Here is a 27,631-nt window from a genome sequence, read left to right on the forward strand (position 1 = left end):
ACTATCATTTATTATTGTTGTTGTTTTACTTGAAACAGGCCAGGAATTCACTATGTAGATCAGGCTAGCCTTGAACTCACAGAGCTCCACCTGCTTCTTCCTCCTCAGTACTTGGATTAAAGGTTTTCGCCACCACTTCTAACCAGATAACTTTATTTTTAATTGTATGTATGTGCTAGGGTACATAGATGTGAGTGCAGATTCTGTCTGAGACCAGAGGCATCGGATCTCCCTTGAGCTGTGTGAGCCACTCAGCTAGTGCTAGGAACTTAATTCAGATTCTCTACAAGAGCAATACAGACTTTTTAACTGTTAGAACATCTCTCCATCCCTGTTTTCCCATTTAGGTCACTCACATCTTAGAAGTGCCAGGGTTGAAATGCAAAACCAAGTTTACTGTTCCCAAAGGCTGTGTAGAAGTGTCTCCATTTAATAGGCCAAAGAGTGAATTTAATTCAGAAAACTGTCCATTTCTGAACAGAACGATGATAACAGCATTTTGTTTAGGAATATTGTCCTTACAGAATTCCCAGAGAGAGTTAGAATGATGAGAGAGGAGTTAGAAGTCTGTTCTAATGCCTCTGACTCTAGCAACAGGGAAGGTAGCTTTCTAAGACTAGTGATTACATATAGCAAGGATTCATAGTGACTCTGGGGTGTGGTGACCCCAACAAAGATAAGTCAGATAAGAAGGGCTATTGGCGCCAGGTGGTGGTGGCGGCGGCAGTGCACACCTTTAATCCCAGAACTTGGGAGGCAGAGGCAGACAGATCTATGAGTTAAGGCCAGTCTGGTCTACAGAGTGAGTTCCAGAACAGCCAGGGCTACACAGAGAAACTATGTCTCAAAAAAACAAAACAAAACAACAACTTAAAAATGGGTATTAGCTTAGGATTCATGCTGGCAGAAGGTGATATTTCGGTTCCATATATTTTGAGTTTGGGGAGTACCCTTAGGACAACAGAGAAATAATGTCTAATGGGCCTATGGAATTACAGGTCAATCTGACTTTAGAGACCTGATTTAGGGATCATCTGAAAATCCTAGAGTGTATAGGAGCTCCAGAAGAGAGGTGACAGAATATATTCTTAGGAAATGTGTACACATTAGATGAGAGGCAAAGGACGAGAAGAGGAGGAAACCATGGCAAATGGAGGAGTCAGAAGCGAAGCACTGTACAGCGGTGTGTCACACGCAGTAAGGAGAGTAGAGACTGCCCAGGGCAGGGTCACTGAGGGACACTGCTTTTTTAGTGTAGATCCTCTCCTTGAGAAATGGCAGACGCCATTAAGTTCAGACCCTTTCTTTTTTCCTCTCCTCAGCCCTGCTTATAGAGGCCGTTAGTCAATCAAGAAGACTGTTTTCCTATTAAAGAAACGTTTAGTTGCCACACTTTTAATTTGAGCTAGTGAGAATTTTCAATTTTATTGCCAACAAATTAACCTAACAACGTGCTGCTTTCATCAAGTCATTGGAGAGCAGTTGGTCTTTGGGTCTCTCCCCCTCCAAGCAAACTCTTGTAAAGACTTTGGCTCTTTTGCTCCAGTTTCCCTGTGGTCTACCAAGTCTCCATTAGCTTGGGTCTGTAAAGTCTATGGCCAGGACTCAGGTCACAAGCTCAGCACCGGTTGTGTTGTTTGTCTCTTGAGTCTTGAGTTACCTGCTTTGTGAAATGGGTGATGCTAATGAGATGAGAATAAAACAGCTAATGAAGGATTGTAAAACATTTTGCAAACATAAAAGCAACATCAAAGCTAAGTAATAATCTTAATTTAGGGCAAAGAGTTCCATTAGCGGAATGAAAAAGAAAAAGGACAAAGGGTAGTGGTGCTTTGTACCTTGATAACCGTGCAGTTCAAAAGCGCTGTATTGATCGTGGTTGCCCTGTGAACTCTCCAACCTAGGAATCTGACTCCCCTCCCTGGCTCTTCAAGTACTTCTCCAACCCACTCAGTGTGCCCATGGCGTTTCTCGGTGTCTCTGGGGCAATGTCAATAGGGACTTCTTTGCATTGTCAATTTGATAACCGAGGAGTCTTCTTCCATTTATCAGCCCTCGATTATCTTTTCAGTGTCCCTTAACTATCCATGCCCAGCAAGAAAAACAAAGAGGTCTGTGCAATTAGGAAATAACAAAGAGCTCATAGTCCACAAAGAGTGAGTCAAGGGATGTTTGGAATAGTTGGACGCACATGTGCCTTTGGTGTGAGGCAGCTTACAGACACCCTCAGGGATGGAGTAGGCTGCACCCTGGTCAGGAGGTCCTTGGGAAGCTGGAACAAAGAACAGTAGTGGTAATCATGGGCTTCATGTGTATCAACTTTTCTGAGTATAAAGGATAGAGAAAAGAAATTAATTCACCTCTCAAAAGGAAGCAAAAAGAGCTACTCAGAAAAAAAAATACAGAATCTCACTGGGACCGAATTTACTCTGAATTTTCCCAGAACTTCTCTGTACAGACCCCTGGGCCTGATCACAGTGAAACCTTGGTAGGGATTGAAGTTAACTGGAAATACTGAGGCACCAAAAGCTAAAGCCAGTCAATCCCCACCAAAGAAGCAAGCACTTCTTTGGTGTAATATTAAAGGGGGGTTTTCTTTCCCCTGCTTTTGGGGGGGGGGGCACTGAGACAGGGTTTCTCTGTATAGTCTTGGCTGTCCTGCTAGAACTTGCTCTGTAGACTAGGCTGGTCTTGAACTCAGAGATCCACTTGTCTCTGACTCCCAAGCTCTGGGATTAAAGGCTGATGTTTTCTTAGTTTCAATAATATCTAAATGACTTCTTAAAAATAACTGTTTTTCAAATCTGAAGATTCATATCAGGGCCCCAGATGACAGTAGAGCATCCTCCCAAAAGTCATGTCTTGAGAGCAAATGGTGTATGGACACATTCCACATTCCTCAGTGGGTAACACTGTGAATTTGCATTCCCTGTGCTATTGACATGTGACTGTAAGAACTTGTTTGTGTGCATGCATGCATATGCTGAGCTGTCGTAGCTGACTTTAGTCTTTGGTGAGCAGAGTAGTTCTTTTGGCAGATGGTGGTGGGAGGGCTTTTTGGAATGTTTGTTGGTTCCCTGAACTGATTGAGGATGGAGGTTTTCTGGAAAAGGTGAGTCTTCCTCAACATAACAAAGGAGGTGTAGCTTAGGCATGATGGGTAAAAGAAAGGACAAGAACTCTCCCTTTTTATGAGGTCAAACATCTGTGACTGAGGCGTTTGTAGAGCTAGACATCATGCATGTGCTTGTATCCCAGCATTGGGGAGGAGGGCAAGGCCAGACACCAATGTGGAGTGTTGGGGAGATTTGCACAAGGTTTCTGAAGAGAAAGCAGAAATCTGAAAATAGTTATTCCCTGGTCAAATGAAAATGCAATCACCAAATTTATTTCGTATTTGCTTGTTAAAATGTGACTTAACGTGCATTTCCCCTAACTGCTTGGTATTATGAAAGCAGTGAGGAGACCTTGCCTCTGATATTAGGAGCTCAGGGTACACTTTGCAGGAAGGAGAGCATGACTAATCTTTTATTGAGCACCTACTATAATCAGGCACTCTCACAGAGGAAGTCACTCAAGGGAGGGGCCACAATGGAATGCTGATTAATACTAATAGTCACTTAAGGATGTTGCATAGGGGCTGGGCAGGTGGCTCAGTGGTTAAGTGTTCTTTTAAAGGACCCAAGTTCAACTTCCAGCATCCATCCAGGTGGTTTGTAATGGCCTGTAACTCCAACTCCAGGAGAGCCAATGCCTTCTGTCCTCCAAGAATCTTAAATAGATGGCTCTCGGGAAATAAATGCGAAAGTGCTTAAACCTAGGAGCTGAGAGTTCATCAGAGGGTTAGAGAAGGAACCTGTTTTGAGGAGTTGGGGGCAAAAAGCAGTGTAAGATTAAAGATCTTAGAGTCTTTGACTCATAGGATGTAACAGAGGTGCCATTTGTCCCCTGATCTGTAGACAAAAGGAGTCAGGGAAAGATACCTGGGAAGACAAAGAAAAAGGAATTTACTATACAGCAAACTCTCCCATTCTACCTCAAAAAACAAAAGATAATCTAAGTTTATGCATATGGGTCAGCATCTCTGGTTCGAATGAATGCAAGTTCCTGGAGAGGTCAGAAAAAGGGCATCAGGTGCTTTGGAACTGGCATTACAGGTGCTTATTTAGCTACTAACCCTGTGGGTGCAGGGAACCAAACCTGGGTCTTTTGCAAGAGCAACAAGTGCTCTTAACTCCAGAGACATTTCTAGTCCTCACATATATTTCTGTACACGTGAGTTAAGGGTTTTTTCTGGTTTTATTCTCCTTAGTGCTTAGGATTCTACCATTAAAAACAAACAAAAATCCACAGGGCTGGAGAGATGCCTCAAAGGTTAAAAACACATACTGCCCTTCCAGAAGACCCAGGTTCAATCTCCAGCACCCACAGCAGGCAGCTCACAAGGCGTCCGAAAGGGGATGTAATGCCTCTGACCTCATGCACACTTACACACACATCACTTTTTAAAAACAAGAGCCATCTTAGGGATGGGTAAATAAGTAAAAACTTTTTGCTTGTTACATTTGAGTTCTAGGAGCTGCAGAGATGCCCTTAAACATTATTGAAATATTCACAAGATGGAAACACTAGCTGGGATGAATGCTATGATGTATGCCAGGCACCAAGTGCAGAGACCCAGTGAAACGCTGAGCCCCAAATGGCCTCCACACCCCAGGCTTTCCCAACACCATCTCACTTTCTTCTTTACTCCCTGCCTGGAAGGTTATTTTGTGGGTGGGAATAAAGTATCTACTCTCCTGTTGCATCCACACAGCTGCCAGCTGTCTGTTTGCCTTGTCCTTTGCTGGCAAATCATTAAACAGTCCCCCCAAAGCAGGCCTCTTCCCCAGGGCCACCCCATGGACGAGGAATCGGAGCTATGGTCAAAGACTGTCAGCAGTCATGCTGGAGGCTTTGGGCTGTCGCCAGCACGAGCCTTTTTTTTTTTTTTTTTTTTTTTTTTTTGGCTATCGGCCTCTTCGGAAGCCTTTTTGGCCTGTTGTTACCCCCGCCCCAGCTTCCGAGGATAGAGTGAGCATCCAAGTTGACCAGTGACTTGAATAATTGTATTTATTTCCTCCTGATGTAACTTCTGAGTGCAACCACCCTGTGTTCCAACTATTGTTTCTTTATGTGAGCACAATCCCATGGCTCACAGTTCTTCCACTTTTGAATTTAAGTGTAATCCGTGTTAACTGCCAGGAGTCAGGGACTGTGATCAACCAAGCAAGCTGCAGAGTTTCACCCGTCCTCCCTCTCCTGGGCATTTAGAGCCTGGGCTGAGAAGACTCAGTTGGACTGGCCCTTTTGCAGACAGTATCTGCTCTTGTGGGGCTTTTCAGCTGCAAAACAAGCCAGCTGTGGAAGACAGCAGCGTGGCACAGGGTTGGCAGGACAACTTGATGTTCCCTGAGGTCTGAGCTGGAGACAAGGCCGAAAGACCTGAGCGTGTGTAACTTTGCATTGAAGTCATCAACCAGCGATGTTGGCTGCCTCCACCGGTGGTGCCGACGAGCCTGTGGCATATTTAGATAAATACTCTACTTTCCTTAGGCTTCATTCCTCTTTTCTTTTCTTTCTTTCTCCTTTTTCTCTGTTTTTTCATCTTTTCAAGACAGAATTTCTCTGTGTAACTATGGCTGCCCTGGAACTTCCAAAGATCTGCTTGCCCCTGCCCCTGCCCCTACCCCTGCCCCTGCCCCTGCCCCTGCCCCTGTCCCTGCCCCTGCCCCTGCTAGGATTAGAGATGCTCATCGCCATGCTCTGCTCTTTTGGTATTTTCCTAAGAACTGTCTGACTTTAGTCTTGGGCCTTTTAAACTTCAGAGTCTTAACCTTAATGATGGCTTGGAGGCAAACATTACCTGCTTCTATCAGGTTTCTAAATCCCTACCATCTTGAACATCAGTTTGGCCAGAATAGAAATAGTAAAAGCATAAGGCAGACCATGCCAAAGCTGTTTGTAAAATAGTTTATTTTGTAAAATAGTTTATTGGGTTAAGTGTAAAGGACAATTAGTTATCTCACTGCAGAAGGACCTTGGGCAGAACTTCCAGAACTCTTACCTTGGAAAGGACAGTCATCTGTCTAGACCTTGGCTTCTCTGCAAGGGCTTCTTGGATTAAGAGTTGAATAGACCCACCAGGCCTCAGTGGTGCTTTCTATACAGTGAAACCATGGGACAGTGTCAGAACTCAGGTCATCTGCAGGGCTTCCTGGGATTCTTGGAGGCTGAGCCTTGAGTACTTCTCCTGGTGGAGGACAGGCGTCCAAATAACATGACTAGGGTGTGTTGAAAAAAGTGCCTTGCTGTATAGCTCAGACTGGCCTCAAACCTAACCATCCTCTTGCTCAGCAAGAGCCCAGCATCTTTAAAGATTTTGACTTTTTTGTTTGTTTGTTTGTTTGTTTCTCTGTGTAACAGTCCTGGCTGTCCTGGATGGAACTCACTTTCTAGACCAGGCTGGCCTTGAACTCACAGAGATCCGCCTGTCTCTGCTTCCCAAGTGCTGGGATTAAAGATGTGTGCCACTACCGGTATCAGATTTTAACCTTTGTGAGCTTCTAATTTTTGGTATTCTTTCTCAGCCTTCCTTCCAAAGGTACTTTATGTAACCACTGGTCCTTGATGGGTCCCTCTTCTTTATTCATAACTCTGTAACTTCCTAGTGTCCCTGGGCCTGGGGATCATTCCTAGCAGAGGGCCTATTCTGAGAAGTGTGATGGCAATTTTGTCACTGTGCCAACGTCAGAATGCACTTATACAACTACATGGTTACCCAAGCCAGTCCCTTGAGGTACATTCTTTTCTTCCTCCTCCCCCTCTTCCTCTTCCTCCTCCTCTTCCTCCCCCTGCCTCACCTCCAATCTCTGTCTTTCTTTGTGTTGTGTTTTCTGACAAGGTCTCTCGAGGAGTCTACAGGCATGAACCACCATGCCCTGCTCACCATGGCTTCTTGATGCATTCGAGCGAGACAAGGTAAACCCAAAATATAGCAAGCTGCTGCCAGTGTAACACGGTTGAACTTTCTGTAAGTAGAAGATGTTAAAACAATGATTAAAAAACAAAGCAAGCAAACAAACAAACAAACAAAAAACCCAACCCAGTGCATTGTAGCTACATTAGCATAGTGGTTTATCATCAGTGTCAGCCTATGTGCGCTACACCTTTTACAGCTGTCAGCACAGTAGTCTTGTTCCCGTCTGCATTACAAGGAACACCAGAATGGGCTGTGCTCCAACTGTGTAACCTCCACTGCCGTCTCATTGAATGACTGTCACACAGCAGTCATCGGTGATGAAAGCATCAGTGTGTGGGTGGACAGCTAAGTAACGGTATAAAAGATCTGCATGCCAGGGGCAGCTGAGAGTTCTCCGCCTCTATCGGGCACCGCCGTACTTTCTCCACTGAGATCAGGGCGTTTCTGAAGCAACCCCGAGTAGTCAGCTCTTGATTCTTCTGAATCTTCCAAACAAAGAAGCTAGACAGAGTATGGAGTGAGGAAATCCCACGGAAGCTGTTTTCACAGCAAGAGGTCCAAGTACCTCGAGGAGCTTTGTTACTGTCTGAGAAGAGGGCAGGTACATTCCCAAATGGAAGAATGACATCTTTCCTATGGGGCAAGGGACCCGGGATGGAAGCCTGGCAGAAGAACCATTGTGGCCTCTGGTTTCTGGACACATCTTTTCTCTCCCCAAACGAACAGGGGCTATTTACTGAAAAAATACCTCTGCACTAAGTCTCATTCGTCACCACTGTGGCTAGAAGCAAACTGGGCACGCCTTTAATCCCAAAACCCAGGAGGCGGGTGGATCTCTGAGTTCAAGGCCAGCCTGGTCTACAGAGCGAGTTCCAGGACAGCCAGGGATACACAGAGAAACCCTGTCTCAAATTGAAAACCCATAATAAGTAAGAAGAGATGTTATTAAATCCCATTCAGGAAGAGGGGAGCTGAGGCAGAGAGTGTAAAGGCCCACAGACAAAGGAGCAGGTAGGTCAGGCTCTGGCTGGCTACGTTGAGAATCCTAGAAACAGTGATGGATTCTGGAGCATTTCTGGCCCAGGTGCCTGTACTGCACCTGTGAGGAGCTGTGTGCTCACCCGGGAAGGCGGACTGACGTGCTTTGTTCCGTACCATATGCCTCTCTAGCTTGTATTACAGAGGCATGGTGGTGCACGTGGGGGCTCAGTCCAGGAGAATTCAACCTCCTTTAGCTAGAGTTCCATTTTCTTCTTCTGTGAAAAAGCGCTTGTTTTTGAGGTAGGATCTTGCTGTATTACTCAGACCCAAGTAATACCCCCACTCTATCCTCCCGGGTAATTGGAACTATAGACATGTGCCACACCAAGCTGAAAGCAAGTTTTGAAAATCTCTGATAGGTACGAGCCAGGCTAGGCATTTAGCAATTCATATCTCTTCTATAAACTGTATGGCAACTGGATTCAAATCCAGTTCATTCCTTCCTTCATTAAAAAAAATTATCACTTGTGTGTATGGGTGTTTTGTCTGCATGTATATACGGGCACTACATGTGTCGGATTCCCTGGAACTGTAGCTACAGGCATTGTGAGCTACCTGATGTGGGTGCTGGCCAACACACCCAGGTCCTGTGGAAGAGCAGCCAGTGCTCTCAGCCACTGAGTCATCTCTCCAGCCCCGTGTTTCACTCTTTCACAAAGCACTAGGCCTGTGCTATGCAGAACCCCTAAGCAGACTTCCTTTGACCTGGGCTTTTCCTCAGACTTTTCTGCTTTGCCAGTCAGCCTAGGCTATGTAAGACCTTGTTTCAGATAGATAGATAGATAGATAGATAGATAGATAGATAGATAGATAGATAGATACATACATACATACATACATACATACATACATACATACATAGATACATAGATAGATACATAGATAGATGAATAAGCTGGACAGTGGTGGCACACACCTTTACTCCCAATACTCAAGAAGCAGAGGCAGGCCGATCTCTGAGGCCAGCCTGGTCTACAGAGTGAGTTTTAGGACAGCCAGTTCTACACAGAGAAACCCTGACTCGAAAAATCAGGAGTTGGGAGCTGGGAGCCAGGAGCCAGACTAGCATGCTGGTCTGCTTTTCCCCAAGTAGCAAGAGCTTTATTTTATGATGCTGGTGTGTCCTGCCGCGAGATAAAAGTCAGGTAGTTCTAAGTTCAAGTAATGGAGGGTGCACCGGAGAGGATGACTATAAAATCTGGAAAGAGGAAATAGGGAGAAGGGCGCCTTTGATGTCTGACCAGTGCTTCTGATTACAAAGGTAAAATTGTAGCAGGCAGTAAAGTTACCTGTCCAAGGCCTGGGTGAAGGTCTGAATGTGGAGTCAGAGAACTGAAAGGTGATTGCAGCGGAGGTGGGGCAGGAGAGGCTGGGAAATGGGAGCTGGCGCAGAATGGCTTGCAAAAGCCCACGCCCAAGAGGAGGTGATAGATGCCCGGAGAACTCACTTGAGCCCTGGAATGCCCTTTGTGTGGCGGCAATGAGGTCACATGGGAAGGAGGCGGGCTGGAAACTGGAAGAGCTTGTTCAGTGGGGTTTGGAGGGCTGAGAACAGGAGGGAAGTGACCGTGGATAATGAGCTGTCCCAGACTGTGCCCTGCAAATTGCTGGCATTCAGAGGCACTGTTGACCGCCAAGGGAGGAAGGAGTCAGAAAGGGCCTTGTCTCTTCCAGGAATAAAAAGAGAATTGTTATCGTAAGTACAATAATAAAGCCAGTTCCCATTTAGTGAGCACTTGCTAGGTGTTGGTCGGTGCTGGGTGCTTACGAGTCATTATCTCTAGTCTTCGGGATGAGCAGGAACCATTCTTTTGTTGTTGTGCCCATCCTGAGGTGATATGATGCTCAGAAAATAACTTGCCCAAGGTCCCCCAGGTAAATAGTGAGATCGTGTGAATTTGAACTGTGCCTGTATCTTGGAAGGGAATTAAACCAGAATGAGCAAGTTAAAGGAAGAACAATGGACTTAGAATCGTGAAGCACAGCTGGGTGCTGCATTCATGCCTGTATTCCTATCACTGAGCAGGTTGAAGCAAGTGTGACAGGAGTTTAACCTAAGCTACACAGCAAGACCCTATCTCTAAAACAAAGTATGAAAATGGGAGCCAGGAGCTGGAGTCCACAGCTGACGTCCTAGCTCTTCCAGAGGCTGAAGCAGAAGGTCCATTTGAGACACACACACACACACACACACACACACACACACACACACACACCAGTTTTCACTTCTTTGCTAAGGTCTCTAAGTGCATGTAAAGCCAATTCTAAACCTGCGTGATCTGAACCGCCCTCATGGTACCTCTGGGATGGGGTATCCCAACCCATGACTTCTCTAGGAAACACACACCACCCACCAGACCTTAAATTCCTCCAGATTCTGGGAGCCCTGCCCAGTCACACCCTCACTGAATTTTAAAAGCACTTGATGATCCTCCTCTGGTACCACTGAAAGAATGGGTGGGCCAACAGTTTCTTCTGTGATTAGCAGCCCTTGCATTCTAAGGAGACAAGTGCCCCTAGATTGCTCTCTCCCTGGGAGCCTTGCTTTTGGCTGGAATGCCTGGGAGGATGGGTAAAGGGTGAAGGCTGCCTCTGTGCCCACCCAGCAACAAGCCTCCTAGCTAGGTAATGAACAGTCTTGGTCAGAATGACTGGTTTGCGTGTTTAATCTGAGGCTACTTGCAAAGCTCTCATCGTAACCAAGTCAAACCATGCAAGAGTGTGATGAGTGTGTTTCTTACACTACCACTTGGACTGTATAAGAAACTCGAGTATTTTCTGTTAAATCTGTTTCCAAGGCCCATCTCTCAAGGTGAGCATAAATTTGGTGCAAGGGAGCTTCCCTTCACAAAGGAAGGAGCACAAACACCCAGGGAACCCCGATGCCCACGCTCAGCACCACAGATGCCTGTTATCCAGATGCAGGTGCTCTTTGAGATCGGAGGAGGAAGCACTGGGGCTGTCGCTGAGTGGAAGAGTGTTTGTCTAGCATGCACATGATCCTGGGCTCTATCTCCAGCACTGAAGGGAAAAAAGTTTGTATGTATTTCTTGTCTGCAAATGCAGATGTAGCTCAGTAGGTAAAGTGCTCACATAGCAGCATGAAGCCCTGGGTTCCACCCCAGTCCTGAATCATCCAGAGCAGTAGGGGGTGGGGGGGCAGTGGGGGGCATATGCCTGTAATCTCAGCACTCAGCAGAAGGAGGAGGAGGATTGGAAATGTAGTCATCCTCCACTACGTATTGAATTTGAGGCTAACCTGGGCTACATGAGACCCTGTCTCTGAAAAGAAAGGAGAAACAGGAGAGGAGGAGGAAGGGAAGGAGGGAAATCCGAGAGGATACATCCTTTCTATGGGGGTCCAGTCTCCCCATACCTACAGTTGAGTCTTTCTGCAGAGGCCATGCTCCTTCTGGGGCACAGGCTTCAGGTTCTCTCTCACTCTTGGTCCAGCTTAGACTCCTCCTCCCTTTAAAGTTCTAGAGGCACTTCTAGAACCTTCTTTCTGCCTTCAGGACACTTGCACTTCCTCAGAGAGTTCACTTTTCACCAAAGCCAGGAAAGGATCTCTTAGCCAGTGTTGGCTTTTGGCAAATGCTCCTAAGGCAAAGAGATGAAGGAGAGAAAAGATGGAAAAGGAAATACAGAAAGCCATTGTTTCTTCTTCCAATTCCAGAGTCCTCCCCCCCCCCGCATCTGCCAGTCATCTTGTTGTAGACCCTTGATAACTAATTAACTAATCAATAAATCCCGAGTACCCCACATCTGTCAGGCACTGACTGGACTGTTTGGGGCTTGGGGGACGACAGGTGGCCTGAGGGATGGGTAGGGAAGACAGCAGACAAATGCACCACAGTGTGGTAAGACTATGGTTAGGGAAATGCAGAGCAGATCTGCAGATGCCAAAAGTGTGTTTAGGGAAGTGGATCAGACTGTTATTTTTGGACATGGAGTGCGGGGGCGGGGGTAATAAGAAGAGAGTAAGTCATGAGGCAAGCCCAACCCAGAGACAGCTTTTAAAAACTGTGCCCGTGTGTGTCTGGTGTGCACACACACACACATGATCTGTATGTGTGGGAATGCGTGTCATAGCACACATGTGGATGTCAGATAATGAACTTTGTAGACTTGATTATCTCCTCCTACTTTTATGTGGTTTATATGGGCTCCAAGATCAAGGCCCACACAGCAAGTGCTTTTACTCATTGAGCCCTACCCCCAATCCCAGGCCAGGCATTTAAGAGTGCAGACTTCACCCCAAGAGCTGTGAGGAGCCTGGCGAGAGCTTTCCATAGAGGCATGCAAGCTCAAGTTAGCACTTAACCCACTTTGCCACAGTATAAAGGGACCAGTGGGTAGACGAGTAGGGGTAGTTAAGTTCTAGTGACTCAGGCAGCAATGACAATGGCAACTGTTAACTAAGGAGCTGGCAGAGTTGGGAAGAAACAGGAGTAAAGAGACAGACAGCTGGACCCCTGTGCCTCCCTGGAATGATGACTTGATGGTTCCTCTATACCTAGTGGCTGCAGGAGAGGGATCTCAGAACAGCGTCAGTGAGAAGGGTCATAATGGAGAAGTGTTTGTAAGGAACTGACTGAGTCTGGTGTCTTCCTATCTCTTCCTTTTCTTTTTTTTTCTCTCTTTCTTGATTTCTTTCTTTCTTTTTCTGGGACAGGGCCTCAATGTGTACCTCTGGCTGTCCTCGAACTCACAGATCCTCCTGCCCCTGCCTGCTGAGTCCTGGGATTAAAGACATGTGCCACCATGCCCGGCTCATTTGTTGATTTCTTACATGTTGATGTTTGAAGGAATGGAGGAGACTGGGTGGGTAGCCCCTGACTGTTTCTGATACCAGAGAAAGGGAGACCCAGTGCTAGATTATACAGTGATATGGTCCGTCTTGAGCAGGCTGGGTTTGAGGTATCTCATTTAAGATTCTAGGCACAGAAGGATGTAGGAACTGGACATAGGGATTTGGCCCTCAAGGTGGGGCTGCAAGTGAAGAGCCATGGTTGTGGGGTTGTTGGGTCACACAAACAATGTGAAGAGTACCCAGGACCACACCCTGGGTCACCAGCACTCTGGAGACTTGTACTTGGGCCTTTTGACTTCACAAACATAGAATTAGTTGGCCATGATAGTACACACTTATAATCTCAGGACTTGGGAGACAGGGACAGGAGGCTTACTACAAGTTTCTGGTCTACATAGTCAGCTGCTATGTCAAACAACAGAAAGTGCCCCATATAATTGGCAAGACAAATACTTTGGTTATGAGTTGGGGAGGAATATCATGCTTTCAAAGTCAAATGTAAACACTGTAGCTCAGGCTGGCCTGAAACTCACTATTGGATCCCAAGCTGACCTGGAACCCATGGCTTTCCTTTCGTCCCTGCCCTCTGAGTGCTGTGATTACAGGCATGTGACACTATACCCAGCCCCCCCTTTTTTCCTTTAACTTATTCTCCTACTCGGTTTCCTCTGATCCCATTGTCAGTCACCAGCTGTGGTGCTGTTAACCTTTTGGTGCCTCAGTTCCTCATCTTCAAAGTGGGGACAATAATAGCTTCGACCTCATAGCGGTCCACAGGTGAGAGGACGTATGGCCCAGCAGCGTGCGCTCAGAACAATGGATCCACACTGCTGTCCTCCTCATGATTGCCGTTGCAGAGACAAGTGAAGCTGCCTCCGCATTCATATTGAGCTCCATGACTGCAGGGGATGGAGTCTGACATGCTAAGCTCTGCTGTTGTGTCACCTTGACTTCTCTGAGTCTCTTTATACGTGGAGGCAATGCCTGCCTCACAGTGATGCCAGGCCTGAAGTCCTGGAAGGCCGGAGACACTGACAATGGCCAATCGCCTCCCATGCTCAGACCCTTGGTTTCTGGTTCAGAATCAGACAATCTCTATGTCCTAGGAGTTTCTGTTCTGTGGGCACAGCTTGTCCGATCATGCTCCACACAGACGCTCCTCTGAATCGGCAGGGGAACCCCCCTGTGTACGAGCCTGTGGGCTCCACCGTGGTCTGCCTCCTGCTGCTCTTCCCAGCCTCGTCCCCTGCCTTCCTGCCCATGCCTGCCCCATCTTCCCACAATCTCATCTCAACCTGTGTTCTCAGTACAGGGGGCTTCCTCTGCCAGGAATGGCCTCTCCATTCTCTTCTCTTCTGTTGGTCTTCCAGGTGAACATATACTTAGTTGGCCCCTGATAAAGCTATCAAGTCAGCCTTGCAATAAATATTCTGTTCCTCATATGGAATGACTGGTCTCTGCTTCTCATATCTTCCAATAGTCTCTTGAACACGCTAGAAGCAGAGCACCACAGCACAGTGTGTTTACATGGCACGGTGGGAGCTTTCAGGGTTGATGACTTGGCCAGTAAAGTTCTTGCCATGCAAAGTGAGGGCTGGAGTTTGGTCCCCAGCACCATGGTAAAAAGCTGGGCACTGGCTGAAGAGAGGACTAGTTTAGAGAGAACAGTTTAGAGCACTGTTCAGAGGACCTGGGTTTAGTTTAGAGAGAACAGTTTAGACACTGTTCAGAGGACCTGGGTTTAGTTTAGAGAGAACAGTTTAGAGCACTGTTCAGAGGACCTGGGTTTAGTTTAGAGAGAACAGTTTAGAGCACTGTTCAGAGGACCTGGGTTTAGTTTAGAGAGAACAGTTTAGAGCACTGTTCAGAGGACCTGGGTTTGGTTTCTAACACCCACCTGGCAGTTCACAGCTGTCTATCACTCTAGTTTTAGGGGATCTGATGCCCTCTTCTGGCCTCCTCAGGCACCAGGTACACAAGTTGTGTGCACTCAGACAACCACTCATACAGGCAAAAACAGAAATAATAAACCTTAAAAAAAAAAAAAAGCTAGGTATGGCAGTGCACACCTGTAATCCCAGTGCTGGGAAGGCAAGTCAGTTTAGCCTAACTGACAAGCTTCAGGTTCGGTGAGAGACCCAATCTATAAAAGTAAGGTAGAAAGCAATTGATTGAAATTACCAGCATCAGTCTGTGACCTTCACTGGCATGTGTACATACACACAAAAACAAATATGTGTAACACACACACACATGCGCGCGCGCGCGCGTTCTCTCGTGAGAAGGGAATGGATGAATGATTGGATAGGTAAAGGCAGGGCCTCATGCCATTCATTTTCTGGAGACAAGGGTGTTTAACTTTTCTCCCACACTGAGCCTCTGTTACCACCAGCCAGTAACCCTTAGGCTGTGGAAATAAGAGTAGAACTCCTTCTACTTACCCAGAGATGTCACTATCAAGGCCTTGATGCAAAGCAGCATAGCACACACGGATTGAGAACCTACTATGTTTGAGTCAGTAAGAGATGAGTCTGGGAAAGCTTCCAGGAAGTGACTGTGGTTTTAAACCCATAGTGGACATCATCATCATCAAATTCTCTGCGGTTCCTCTCATGGGTCTTTCTGAAGTACTTCAAACTTCAGTATCACTGGAGAGGGAAGTATCTACTACTGCTCTGTAGGAAATCACTCTCTTGCCAAGACATGGGAATCCCTGGCCTGTAGGATTATCCAAGGACAAACAAACACCACTTTGTTTTCCTACCACTTTGGGAAAATTAGTTTTGAATATATCTTAGAATTGTCTTGGATGAAGGGCTGGTGAAATGGCTCAATAGGGATTGTCACCTAGCCTGATGACCCAAGTTCAATCCCCTGGATCTCCATGGTGGAAGGAGAGAATGGGTTCCCTCCAGTATACCATGGCATGCATCCCACACATGCACACAAAAGTAAATAAAATGCTATAAATTTTAAAAGAATAATGTAGAATAAGATTGTTTAGTAAACCGTCTCATTTCTGTGATGAAGGAGTCTTAGGATCTCTGTCCACACCGTTGGCCCACTTTCTCTTCAGTCATTACAGTCTTGGATTAGACCTTCCATAGTCCCAGAGCTGATGGACAGAGATGGTCCCATGTCTGGAGGTTTGGGAGCACTCTCAGAGTCTGGAGGTTTGGGAGCATTCTTGGAGCTTGAAGATTAAAGGAACACTCTTGGAGCCTGGAGCTTACAGGAGTGCTCTCAGAACCTGGAGGTTTGGGAGCATTCTCAGAGCACTGAGGTTGGGGCACACAGGAGCATTCTTGAGTCTGGAGGTTTGGGAGCACTTGAGCATCCTCAGAGTCTGGAGGTTTGGGAGCACTCTCAGAGTCTGGAGGTTTGGGAGCAAGTAGATGGATCAGGAGACACTGGTCAGGAGAGGGACCATCTGGCCTTGGTTCGTTTGGAAAAGTCTTAAGGGTTCTGCAGCTATGCCACAGCAGATTCTTCACTTAGATCCTGTCTGCCACACCCCTCCTCCCCACCCACCCCACCCCTGTACCCCAGCACCTTTAAAGTACCTAATGATTACTAGTTTATGATGAGACTATCTAGTAATAAGACTCGCTCTTTTTGAGATACGGTGGCCTGAAACTCACTGTGTAACCCAGGCTGGCGTCATACTTCTGGTGAACTTCCTGCCTCTGCTTTCTGGGTTCTGGAGTTACAGGCATCAGTCACCATATCCAGGGGAGGTCTGCTCTTTTATAGCTCCAAGAGACTTACTGGGGGCCAGCAAGATGGCTCAGCAGGTAAAAGTACTTGCAGTGTAAGCCTGGCAACCTGAGTTTGATTCCCTAGATCCCTCGGTGAAAGGAAAACAACAATCCCTGAAACTTGTCCTCTGACCCCCACTTACACATCATCACACACACACACACACACACACACACACTGTTTCTAAACGTTTTTTTCAGAGACCACCCTGGAACCTGAATAATGTAGACAATAATGTAGACAATTGGTCCTTGTCCCTAGCTCACACTCGCTCCCCAGGGCTCCTCTAATCCAGGTCTTCCTCTCTCTGCAGTCCCACCCGCTGTACCTGTGTAATGCCAGTGATGATGACAACCTGGAGCCTGGATTCATCAGCATCGTCAAGCTGGAGAGTCCTCGACGGGCCCCGCGCCCCTGCCTGTCACTGGCCAGTAAGGTAGATTCTCAGCTGCACTCAGCACTGGGCTGCAGGGCCCCTGTGCTCTCTTGTCCCCTTGTGTCTTCAAATGATAATCCTTTTGAGGTTGGAGAGATGGCTTGTTGGTGAAGAGCTTTGGCTGCTCTTCCAGAAGATCCGGATTTGATTCCTAGCACCCACATGGTCTCTCACAACCATCTGTAACTCAGTTCCAGGGGACCCGACGCTTTCTTCTGGCCTTCACAGGTGTAGGAACAAAGATGGTACACAGACACACATTCAGGCAAAACCCCCATACACATAAAATAATAATACATTTCTTAAGAATGCTAAGCCTGGTTCCCTCAAGTTCCGTTAGCTCTCAACCTTTTTCTTACTCCACGGAGCAGTGCCAGGATTTTGAGCTTCATTGTAGCCTGAGTTTCCACCCCATCACCCAACGCCATCTCTTAGAAATCTATGAGGACTTTCCCTTCCTCAGCACAAGAACAAGTCAGGGAGGAGGTACAGTGTGGGGTGTCACTTGAAGGATTTTTTCCACATGTCACAAACATCTGCTGAACATTTTCACAACAGCAAAACAGCCAAGCCTTGGGGCTCCTGCCTGCGCTTTCAGCACTCAAGAGGCTGAGCTGGCATTTGAGGACAGCTTGGGCTGTATAGTAAGTACCAGGTCAGCCAGTGCTGTATAACAAAATCCTGACTCAAACAAAACAGCCAGGCGGAAGCGATTAACCTCCCCGCAGTGTTTGCACATTTCCTGTGAGGTTTGTTAACTTTGGGCCTGCAAGATGACTCCGACTTGCACAAGGGTCATATGTAAATTAGAACTGGGGATATGGCTGAGCTGGCCCAGACTGCACAGGCTCTGGGTTTGTTCTCTAACATTCATAAAGTCAGGCTTGGTGGTACATGCTTATAATCCCCGCCCTCCAGGATGAAGGCAAGATAACTAGAAATTCAAAGTCACCTCTGTCACCTGGTGAGTGGGAGGCCAACCTATGGTGTATGAGATATGGTCTCAAAAGAAAAACAAAACAAATACTCAAACAACAAAACAAAATACCTCCCACTAAAATGCAAATTAATTGCCACATTTAAACAGTGAAAATAAACCAGACAGTGTTGATGTACTTGTACCGGGAGACATAGAGAGGCAGATCTCTGAGTTCAAAGCCAACCTGGTCTACAGCCAAGACTACACAGAGAAACCCTGTCTCAGGGAAAAACAAACAACAACAACAAAATAAAAACTTAAAATAACATTCAAGCAGAAGACACAGGTCCGTCCCGGTCCTCACAACCCAGACTGGCTGAAGAACAGGCCCGCACCATGCCCAGCTTCCTGCAGTTCTTGTAACAGAGTATGTGATTGCACTGTCCGTGCACATGTGGCCAACTTTAAGGGTGCTTCAGTGCAGGAGGATTTCTCCTTGACCTCTGTAGGAACACGGTACCTTTTTTTTTTAATATTTATTTTAGCTGGGCATTGTGGCTCTTGCCTTTAGTCCCAGCATTTGGGAGACATAGGCAGGCAGATCTCTGTGAGTTCTAGCATTGTCAGACCTATAGAGAGAGAACTTATCTCAAGCAACAAGAAAGCTATTTATTTTTATCTTTTGTGTCTTGCCTGCATGTATATATGTGTACACTACAAGCTTGCCTGATGTTTTTGGAGACCAAAAGAGGGCATCCAGTTCCCTGGAGCCAGTTACAGATTGTTGTAGACTGCTATGTGGATGCCTTTGTCCAATCCTGGGTTGCTCTGCAAAAGCAGCGAGTCCTCTTCATCACTGAGCCATCATCTCTCCAGCCCCAAGCGTGCATAGACACTGTACTGAGGGCTACCCTTTGGAGTGCTTGTTAGGGCTCTGCTCTTCCCTGTGATTACTGTAAGCATGAAAAGTAATGTGCTTCAAGTATCAGCAGTGCTTGAACTAAAACAAGCATAAAATCAAAACTAAGCCAGGCATGAGGCACAGGCCTGTAATCTCAGTACTCAAGAGGCACAGGCAGGAAGATCGGCTACAAATTCAAAACTAGTCTGTTCTACATTGCAAATTTCAGGTTAACCAAAGCTCCATGCTGAGATTTTGTCTCAAAAAGCAAAGAAGACCAGGGCTGGGGATGGATAACTCACTTGGTAGAGGGTTTGCCTAATATGCATGAAACCCCGGATTTGATCCTATCACCACAAAAACCAGGCATGAAGGTGCACACCTATAGTTCCAGCTGTAGCTACATAGCAAGGTCAAGACCATGAGCTACATAAGACCATGCCCAAAGAAAGGTAAAATTAAACAGCAGCAACAAGCATGGTTGGCTTAAACGGAGTGCCTTGCCTACTGCTTGGTGACCATGGCTCTTGTCCTTCCCTGTATGCGACCCTTATCTAGTGCATTAGACTTTTGGTTGCTGTGGCAAAATACCTTAAGAGAACCATTTGGGAGAAAGAGGATTTGTTTTGGCTCATGCTTCCAGAAGCTTTAGAACATAGTAGACTGCTTCAGTGTTGCTATGCCTGTTCTGAAGTGGCGCGTCATGTAGGAGAGCATGGTGGGTAGAGAAGTTCAGATTACAGTGGCCCAGGAAGCTTTGCACCACCCCCACACGCATGCACACACACGCACACACATACACACGCACACAAACACACACATGCATATGCACGCACATACACACACACTACATAACGGTTCCTAGGAAGTGTAAAGGAAAAATAAGATCTTTGGTAAAGAAAAGAAATTCAAAGTCATTGACCCAAATTGGTTTCTGTTCTGGTTTTCCCTTAATGTTAATGGTAAATCAAGAGTGGTGGTACATGCTTGTAATCCCAGCACTTAGGAAGTGGAGGCAGGAGGGTTAGGAGTTCAAGGTCATCCTTGGCTGCATATCCCGTACAAGTCTAGCCTAGAATAGAAGAGACCCTCTCAAAAAATGAATAAATGAAAAGAAGAAGGCATGGGGGCAGGGAAGGAAGGAGTATTTTATGCGTATTAGTATCTTGTCTGCCTAATGTCTGTGTACTACAAGCGTGCCTGGTAACCTCAGAGGCCAGAAGAGATCGTCAGGTCCTTGGAACTGAAGTTAAAGATCTTTGTGACCCACCATGAGGGTGCAAGAATTTGAACCTGGGTCCTCTGAAAGCTGCCAGTGTTCTTAACCACTGAGTCATCTCTCCTGCCCTAGTTATGAGGATTTACTGAGACAGTACAGATGCAACTCGTAGTCCAGTGCTCAGCACAATAGTAGTTGTTCAGTAAATGACGACAGACATGATTGTGTCGTCACAGGCTTTGAGTTCACTACCAGGTGTTTGTTTCTGTTGTTTCGTCTTGGCTTGGTTTTTCTGGGGATTGCACCTAGAGCCTTGCACATGCTAAGTGTGTTCCACCACTCACCAGTCTTCCTCACGTGCTTTACAGCTCACAGAGCTGGTTTTTTTTTTTCCATACTTACCTCATTTGTTCTTCTCTGAAACCCTCACCGTAATTCTTTTGGACTTTTCCATTCTTGTAACTGTTCCATCCCAGTCACCTGCACTGGTGTCTGCCTTTTTAGCAGCTCCAATTCCCCTATCATGCCTGGACAAGTCCAGAGGCCTTTTGCCTAACGGAAGGAATTCGAAAGAGAGACAAGCGGCTGGGCACCAAGATGGCCACCACCCAGTGGTTAAGGGAAGGCACTCTAGAGCTGGACATGGTGGCACACGCTTGTCACAGCATGCAGGAATACTGAAGGGGTAGGGTGGTGAGTATGAGGCCAGCCTGAGCCACATAGTGAGACCTCGCTTTAAGACAAAACAAGATAAGACAGAAAGAGTAGATGCTCTGGGTGCTGAAGTCCCGGATGATGTACAATTTTCACTGTTTCTCAGTTGGTGTCCATGGACCAGTTCAGGCCCTCTAAGTCTTGGTTTCCCTACTGTCTTAGGGAATATTAAGGAATAAGTGAACTCATGTATGCAAACCACATATAATAACACCATGTGCCAGACACATACTCAAGTACTTTATATGGATTAATTAATGTGGTTCTCACAGTAGCTCTATGAGGCACGGTCTGTTATTGTCCCAGTTTACAGAAAAGAAAACAGAAGCATGGAAGTGTTGCACCAAAGTCTCACAGCTTATAGTGGGAGCAGAGCTGGGATTCCCACTTGGGCACTCTGGGCAGATCTCAGTAAGGATCGTTCGCCTTCTCCCTCCTTCCTTCTCCAGTTGCTCTCAAGCAGCCTAGTGCCACTCTCACTGGACCTTTCCTGCCTGACCCAGCCCTGTGGGAGAGGAAATCCCTCCCTCCAGCATCCCTCCCAGCAGATGGGAGTCTTTGGCCAAAAGGACTTTTAACTAAGTGTTCTGCTAAGTCTGTGTTTCTTGGAGGTGCCAGGAGTGGGGGTGGGGAGTGGGAGGGCGTCAGTGGGGGGAGAAGACACTGTCCCCTCAGGCCCCCTTCAGTTGCTGCTTTGTGTGTTGAGTGTGTCAGATTAGGGACCAGATGGCAGAGGAGAGGCCATTCTGAAGTGAACAGTGTTGACTATTGTCTGTTCCTGGTGTTTTGTTTTGTTTTTAAAGATTTATTTATTTGTTATGTATACAGTGTTCTGTCTGCATGTATGCCTGCAGGCCAGAAGAGGGCATCATTACAGAGGGTTGTGAGCCACCATGTGGTTGCTGGGAATTGAACTCAGGACCTCTGGAAGAGCAGCCAGTGCTCTTAACCACTGAGCCATCTCTCCAGAGCAAGCTTGTTTTTTTTTGTTTGGTTGGTTTTGGTTTTTCAAGACAGGGTTTCTCTGTATTGTTTCGGAGGCTATCCTGGAACTCACTCTGTAGACCAGGCTGGCCTCGAACTCACAGAGATCCATCCGCCTGCCTCTGCCTCCCAAGTGCTGGGATTAAAGGTGTGCACCACCAACGCCCGGCTGCTTTTCTAGTTTTATGTGCACACAAAGTCCAGACCTTCCTGGCTTAGTAGCTCAGGCATAGTGGGTACTGTTGTATTATGGATGAGCAGATGATATACAGAAACAGCCACCACGGTCTGTAGAGGAAAATTTAACAGCTTACTAGTTTACCAAGAGACAGGCTTCCAGCCCCCCTTCCTCATGCTCCGAACTGGCTCCTGTTGCAGCTGCTGCTTGCTGGCCCACCCTGTAGCATCCAGAGAGCTACTGTGCTAGCTTTATGAGGCTGGGTTTCTGGTTGTGGGAGTTTACCCATCCTCCCTGCCTTCCAGATTCCACTCCTCAGAGATACTCCGAAGCTCCTACAGTTGGGTGCAAATGGGCAGGAGGTTCAGAGAGCCATCTATCCCCAAATCTTGCTTTCTGTCTCTAGAACTCCGGACACAGGAACCCACTGCCAAAAAGTCCTGTTTATTTTCTCCTGTTGGCAAACTCTCTGGGCTCTTTGATCACTTTTACAACTTTGTAATTATGGGCTGTAATGGGCTAGGGTGTTTGAACCTCACAGTAATTGCTTTCTACTGTTCCTACCCCAATTCTTCAAAGAGAGCAGGGTGAAGAAGTAAAAAAATCTCCAAAGAAGGGAGCCCCATGCTCTTCTAGGCCACACTGAGCCCAGAATCTTGGGTATGGGAAACTTGAGGCTCTAGGAATCTCATTCTGTGACTCCTGGGTACCCAACCCACACCTCCCCACCCGGACTATGAGATTACCAGTAGGATTCCCCTGTTGGGTTCCTTTCTCAACACTTCTTTTTGTTGTTGTTGTTGTTGTTTATTTATTTATTTATGAGACAGGATTTTTCTGTGTAGCCCTGGATGTCCTAGATCTTGCTCTGTAGACCAGGCTGGCCCTGAACCCAGAGGTGTGTCTGCCTCTGCCTCCTGAGTGCTGGGATTAAAGACAGGTGTGCACTGTGGCCACCACCACTTGTTGGCGCCAACACTTCTTGAAAGCCGTAATTTGGAAGCCCTGAAGACTTGTTTGAGTAGGCTGTGCTTTCTGGGAGGAAGTGGTTAAGAGGACAGCGGAAGCTGCAACTTCTCAGTTTCTTCCCCAGTCCGTTGTGGAGTCCATGAATTTCCTCAGGGCTTGGGGTGGTAGTCATTTATTCTGGGCAGGCCCAGAAGAGGGACCAGCCCAGCTCCCTGGAGCAAGAGGCAAGAAAGAAAAGTTATCCTACCCAAAAAGAGAGCCCTGCATAAGACCTCACTGCCCTCTCCTTGTCCCCTCCCTGCAGGCAACTGGTTCTGAGGGGCCCGTTAGCCCCTGCCACTGCTTGGGGAGTGGAGAGCAGAGAGCAGAGGCCCAAGTTGCTCCCAGCCTGCCTGGCAGGGGGCCTGCCCCAACAGGCTCTCCCAGGGAAGACAGCTTAGATCAAAGCACTGGGACTGTGACTAAGTCCTAGCCCTGGCTCCTCTTCCTGCCACTGTGACTTGCAGAAGGGTTAACTCCTTCACTGCCTGCAGGAAGACCCCAGAGATTCCTCAGGGTCCCTGGGTGGGAGGCCATCTGAGCCTGGTGAGCCTCTGGTCTGGAGGGTCTGATTCCAGGCTGGGAACAGCACCTGCCCAGTGCCCTACTTGTCCGTTAGTTGTTGCTCTTGTGCTCTTATCTTCCTCCTGTCACCCCCACACAGGCCCCAGATTCCCTCCTCTTGTCTGTCTTTGGCTGTTATCTGCACCGCTGCTGTGTTCCTGCTGCTGCTGCATGCTGGCTAGATTGCACAGCATCTATGCACTCTTGGAGCCTTTGGCTACTCTCTGCCTTGGCTCCAAGAGTGCACTGCACCTGTGCACAGTTACGCCCTTGTGGGAGCAGCCCATTTAGTCCCTCCCCAGTCCAGTAATCCCAAGGGAGAGGATGAAGGGACCAAGCACTGGACAAGGTCTCCTTAAGGTCCTGCATTGGAACCAAAGAGCTTGGCAAGCTAGAGGGTGGGTGGCGGGCAGAGCGCCCCTGTGTGATCCCCTGAGGTGGGGGATCTGCCATGGAGGCTTTGGGTCAGAGCAGTGTCCCAGGCTCTCAGCATTGTGCCTGAGCCCCACTCCTGACGGGTGGCATTCCTCAGCCACCTCTGGATAGACAGGGCTGGGTCCTCCTCCGCTCTCCCAGCTTCCAGTCTGTCTCCCTCCAACTGCTGGTCACTCCTGCCCTGTGGGGCTTGACCCCTGAGCAGGAACTTATCTTACCCTAGAGTCAAAGCTGGTTTACTGGCACCCAGTAAAACCTGGGTGAGTGTTCCATTTCAAAATGAAAGGCCGAATGCTGTTCTTTGAAGGCAGTGGACTGGGCCAGCCAGGGGCCCCAGGCTCCCTGACTCCTTGCCCTCATACATGGGAGTAGTGTACGGGGTGCACATCCTAGGGAGGTGTGTGTGTGTTCAGGGTTGAGAGCAACCTGCAGCTGGGCTGTGATCTTGTCTGGCTTCAGACTACTCTCTGCTGTGTTTCTGCAGGCCCGAATGGCTGGCGAGCGGGGAGCCAGTGCAGTGCTCTTTGACATCACCGAGGACCGATCAGCTGCTGAGCAGGTGCCCAGGGACAGGCGGGCGCTCCAGGGAGGGTCGGGATGGAGGGAGGTAGGGCTCCTAGGGGAAGGAAGCAGAAATCACAAGAACCCTTGTGGGCTTTGTTCTCTGCAGCTGCAGCAGCCCCTGGGGCTGACTTGGCCAGTGGTGCTGATCTGGGGTAATGATGCCCAGAAGCTGATGGAGTTTGTGTACAAGAATCGGAAGGCCCATGTGAGGATCGAGCTGAAGGAGCCCCCAGCCTGGGTAAGCACATCTGGCCTCAGCCTTGCATCTGTCTACCAGCCCCATGGAAACCCTCTAGTCCACTTCAGCCCCTAGCCATGTGTCTGGGAGTTCCTCCTGCCCTCACAGCCTCGTCTAAAGGGTGAGCAGATTGGGTCTGGTGAGTCCTGAGGTTGTTTTCAGCTCTGTGGTTTCATGGCATAGAGTAGAGAAGCCTGCCGGCCTGTCCCAGGCTCTGACCCCTGGTGGGTGTCTCTCCACTCCCTGTTGCTCTCCAGCAAGTAGCCCCCACCTTACAAAGGGACCCTTTCCTCCTCTGCCTGCAAACACATAGGTCTCCCTGAATGAGACTTCCCACAGCTGCATCTAGAGTTCCCTTTTCTGCAGCCCAAGGCAGAGAGACTACCTGGTCCTTCCATTTCCCTCCCTTCATCCCTTAGGTGGGAACCTTTCAGCCCCATCTCTTCCCTCCCAGCTTGGCCTGGCTCTTTCTAGAGTATGACCTTTTCTCCTCTCTACTTCTCCCCACATCCCCAGCCAGACTATGATGTGTGGATCCTCCTGACTGTGGTGGGCACCATCTTTGTCATCATCCTGGCTTCAGTGCTGCGCATCAGGTGTCGCCCCCGCCACAGCAGACCGGTGAGCAGTGTGAGCTGCCTGATCCAAGAGGGCTTGGGTGCAGATATGGAGGTGGAAAGAATGTGAGGCAGACAGGTGTCTTTATGCCCTTGAATCAGCCTCCATCTAGATAAACTGTAGGCTCACTGATGGTTTGAGGTCACCTTTCCTCATATCTCACCCACCCACCCATCCACCCACCCACCCATCCATCCACCCATCCATCCACCCACCCACCCATCCATCCATCCATCCACCCATCCATCCATCCACCCACCCACCCACCCACCCATCCATCCATTCATCCATCCATCCATCCATCCATCCATCCAATATACTGAGTAATATATATCAGTTTCAGGTTCTGGAAACAGCACTGTGAGTAAAAATGACAACTCTTTACTCTTTTTAAAAAGAGTGTACACAGTATTCTGCCTGCATGTGTCCTTGGAGGCCAGAAGAGGGCACCAGCTCTCATTACAGGTGGTTGTGAGCCACCATGTGGTTGCTGGGAATTGGACTCATGCCCTCTGGAAGAACAGTCCATGATCTTAATCACTGAGCCATCTCTTCAGCACCAACCATTCTTTCTAAAAAGCTTTCATTCTAGTGGGAGGAAGCAGGCAATAAAAGAAGTAAAATGTGTAATATTTTTGACAGCAACACGTGCTTGCCACAGAGAACAGCAAAACAGCAGAGGAGCCAGCAGGCAGGGGAGACAGGGTTAGCCTTTTCTAAACTAGTCTAGGTGAGTCTGCATGGAGAAAATGACAGAATAGTACAGACCAGAGTGGGTGAGCATGGGAGTCACTGTCTAAGTCCAGTTCCAGGGGATCAGTACCTCTCTGGTCTCTGTGGGCACTAGGCAGGCACACGGGGCACAGACGTACATGCAGACAAAACGCCCATACACACAGACTCGAATAATAATAATTTTTAAGGTTTCTCTCATGAGTCATTAAAGGAAGAAAGGTGTTGGGATGTAAGGTCACAGCTATGCATGGGCTTTGAAGGGATACATCCTCAAGGGCAGTCATTTGACTGCGGAAGGTGGAACTGAGTCCAAACCGGGGCCCAGGGGAGAGGGAAACAGAGCCCTTGCTTCAATCTGAACCCCATTCCTCTTCCCAGGACCCTCTTCAGCAACGGACAGCCTGGGCCATCAGCCAACTGGCTACCAGGAGGTACCAAGCCAGCTGTAGGCGGGCTCGAGCTGAGTGGCCAGACTCAGGGAGTAGCTGCGGCTCGGCCCCCATATGTGCCATCTGCCTGGAGGAGTTCTCAGAGGGGCAGGTGAGGTGGGCCAGGCTGGAGATGGAGGAGGGGGTATGACTACATCGAGGTCCCATGTGTCGATCCTAACTTTGGTCATTTTGTTGGCTTCTAAGAAAAAGCACCAGTATCGTTGAGAGGGCGCCTCACGTCAGGCCACAGTGGCACTTCAAACACATTATCTCATGTTAGCCCCGTGGCAGAGGAGGGTGGGGAGTGGACTGGGTTCTTATCTTCACTGACAGCAGAAACTGTTGAGAAATTTGAGCTGAGCATTGTGGTGCATGACTCTAATCCAGCATTCGGGCCATAGGAAAAGGAGGGTCCAGGGTTCAAGGACTGTGTGAGACTATCTCAAAAAAAAAAAAAGTAAAGCCAAAAACAGAGGAGAGAGGAAGGGAGAGAGGGGGGGAGGAGAGAGGAGAGAGAGAGAGGAGAGAGAGAGGAGAGAGAGAGAGACTCACCCAAAGTCAGGCAGCTTAACACAAATCCACCGACTACCAAAGCCCACACCTTGGGCTTTACAGGATTGGATAGGATGGCTACTCCATTACTGCCCTGTTCTTTTGCAAGTAGGTGACTGCGAGAAGGCCAGGCCAAGGGGAGTTAGGGAGAGCTTTGTAAACTTTCATTGGGACACTCTTGTTTGCTTCAGGAGCTCCGGGTCATTTCCTGCCTCCATGAGTTCCATCGTACCTGTGTGGACCCTTGGCTGTACCAGCATCGGACTTGCCCGCTCTGCATGTTCAACATCGTAGGTAGGAGGTGTACCAAGGGCTCCACACACAGATGGATCCAGAACATAGGGTTTCTGCTGTGAGGCTGAGGAGGAGGAGCTGCCACCATGGTGGCTTCAGCTTGGCACTGCTCAAGAGCTCCTTGTCTGTTGGGGAGGGCAATCCATATGGAAGCCATCTTCACTTTCTTAAAGAGTGTGTTTTTGTAACAGTATTGTTGATTCTAAA

At 48.0% G+C, this 27,631-nt stretch overlaps 1 protein-coding gene across 2 annotated transcripts in view; it reads left to right on the forward strand.

Moving 5' to 3' along the window:
- Positions 1–27,631, forward strand: part of Rnf43 (ring finger protein 43) — a 68,417-nt gene that overhangs the window by 36,137 nt on the left and 4,649 nt on the right. The window contains exons 1-7 of one of the 2 annotated variants that reach the window (XM_040749445.1): positions 9,613–9,758; positions 16,948–17,070; positions 24,477–24,551; positions 24,663–24,794; positions 25,311–25,415; positions 26,526–26,687; positions 27,322–27,424. In XM_040749445.1, the coding sequence (XP_040605379.1) occupies positions 24,483–24,551; positions 24,663–24,794; positions 25,311–25,415; positions 26,526–26,687; positions 27,322–27,424 (571 nt within the window). In that variant the 5' untranslated portion in view covers positions 9,613–9,758; positions 16,948–17,070; positions 24,477–24,482. Of the gene's footprint in view, positions 1–9,612; positions 9,759–16,947; positions 17,071–24,476; positions 24,552–24,662; positions 24,795–25,310; positions 25,416–26,525; positions 26,688–27,321; positions 27,425–27,631 lie in introns of those variants that run through there. The other variant, XM_013117582.3, reaches the window with a different exon arrangement.

Source organism: Mesocricetus auratus, unplaced genomic scaffold, assembly GCF_017639785.1.
Source record: "Mesocricetus auratus isolate SY011 unplaced genomic scaffold, BCM_Maur_2.0 Super-Scaffold_100007, whole genome shotgun sequence".
Taxonomy (NCBI): domain Eukaryota; kingdom Metazoa; phylum Chordata; class Mammalia; order Rodentia; family Cricetidae; genus Mesocricetus; species Mesocricetus auratus.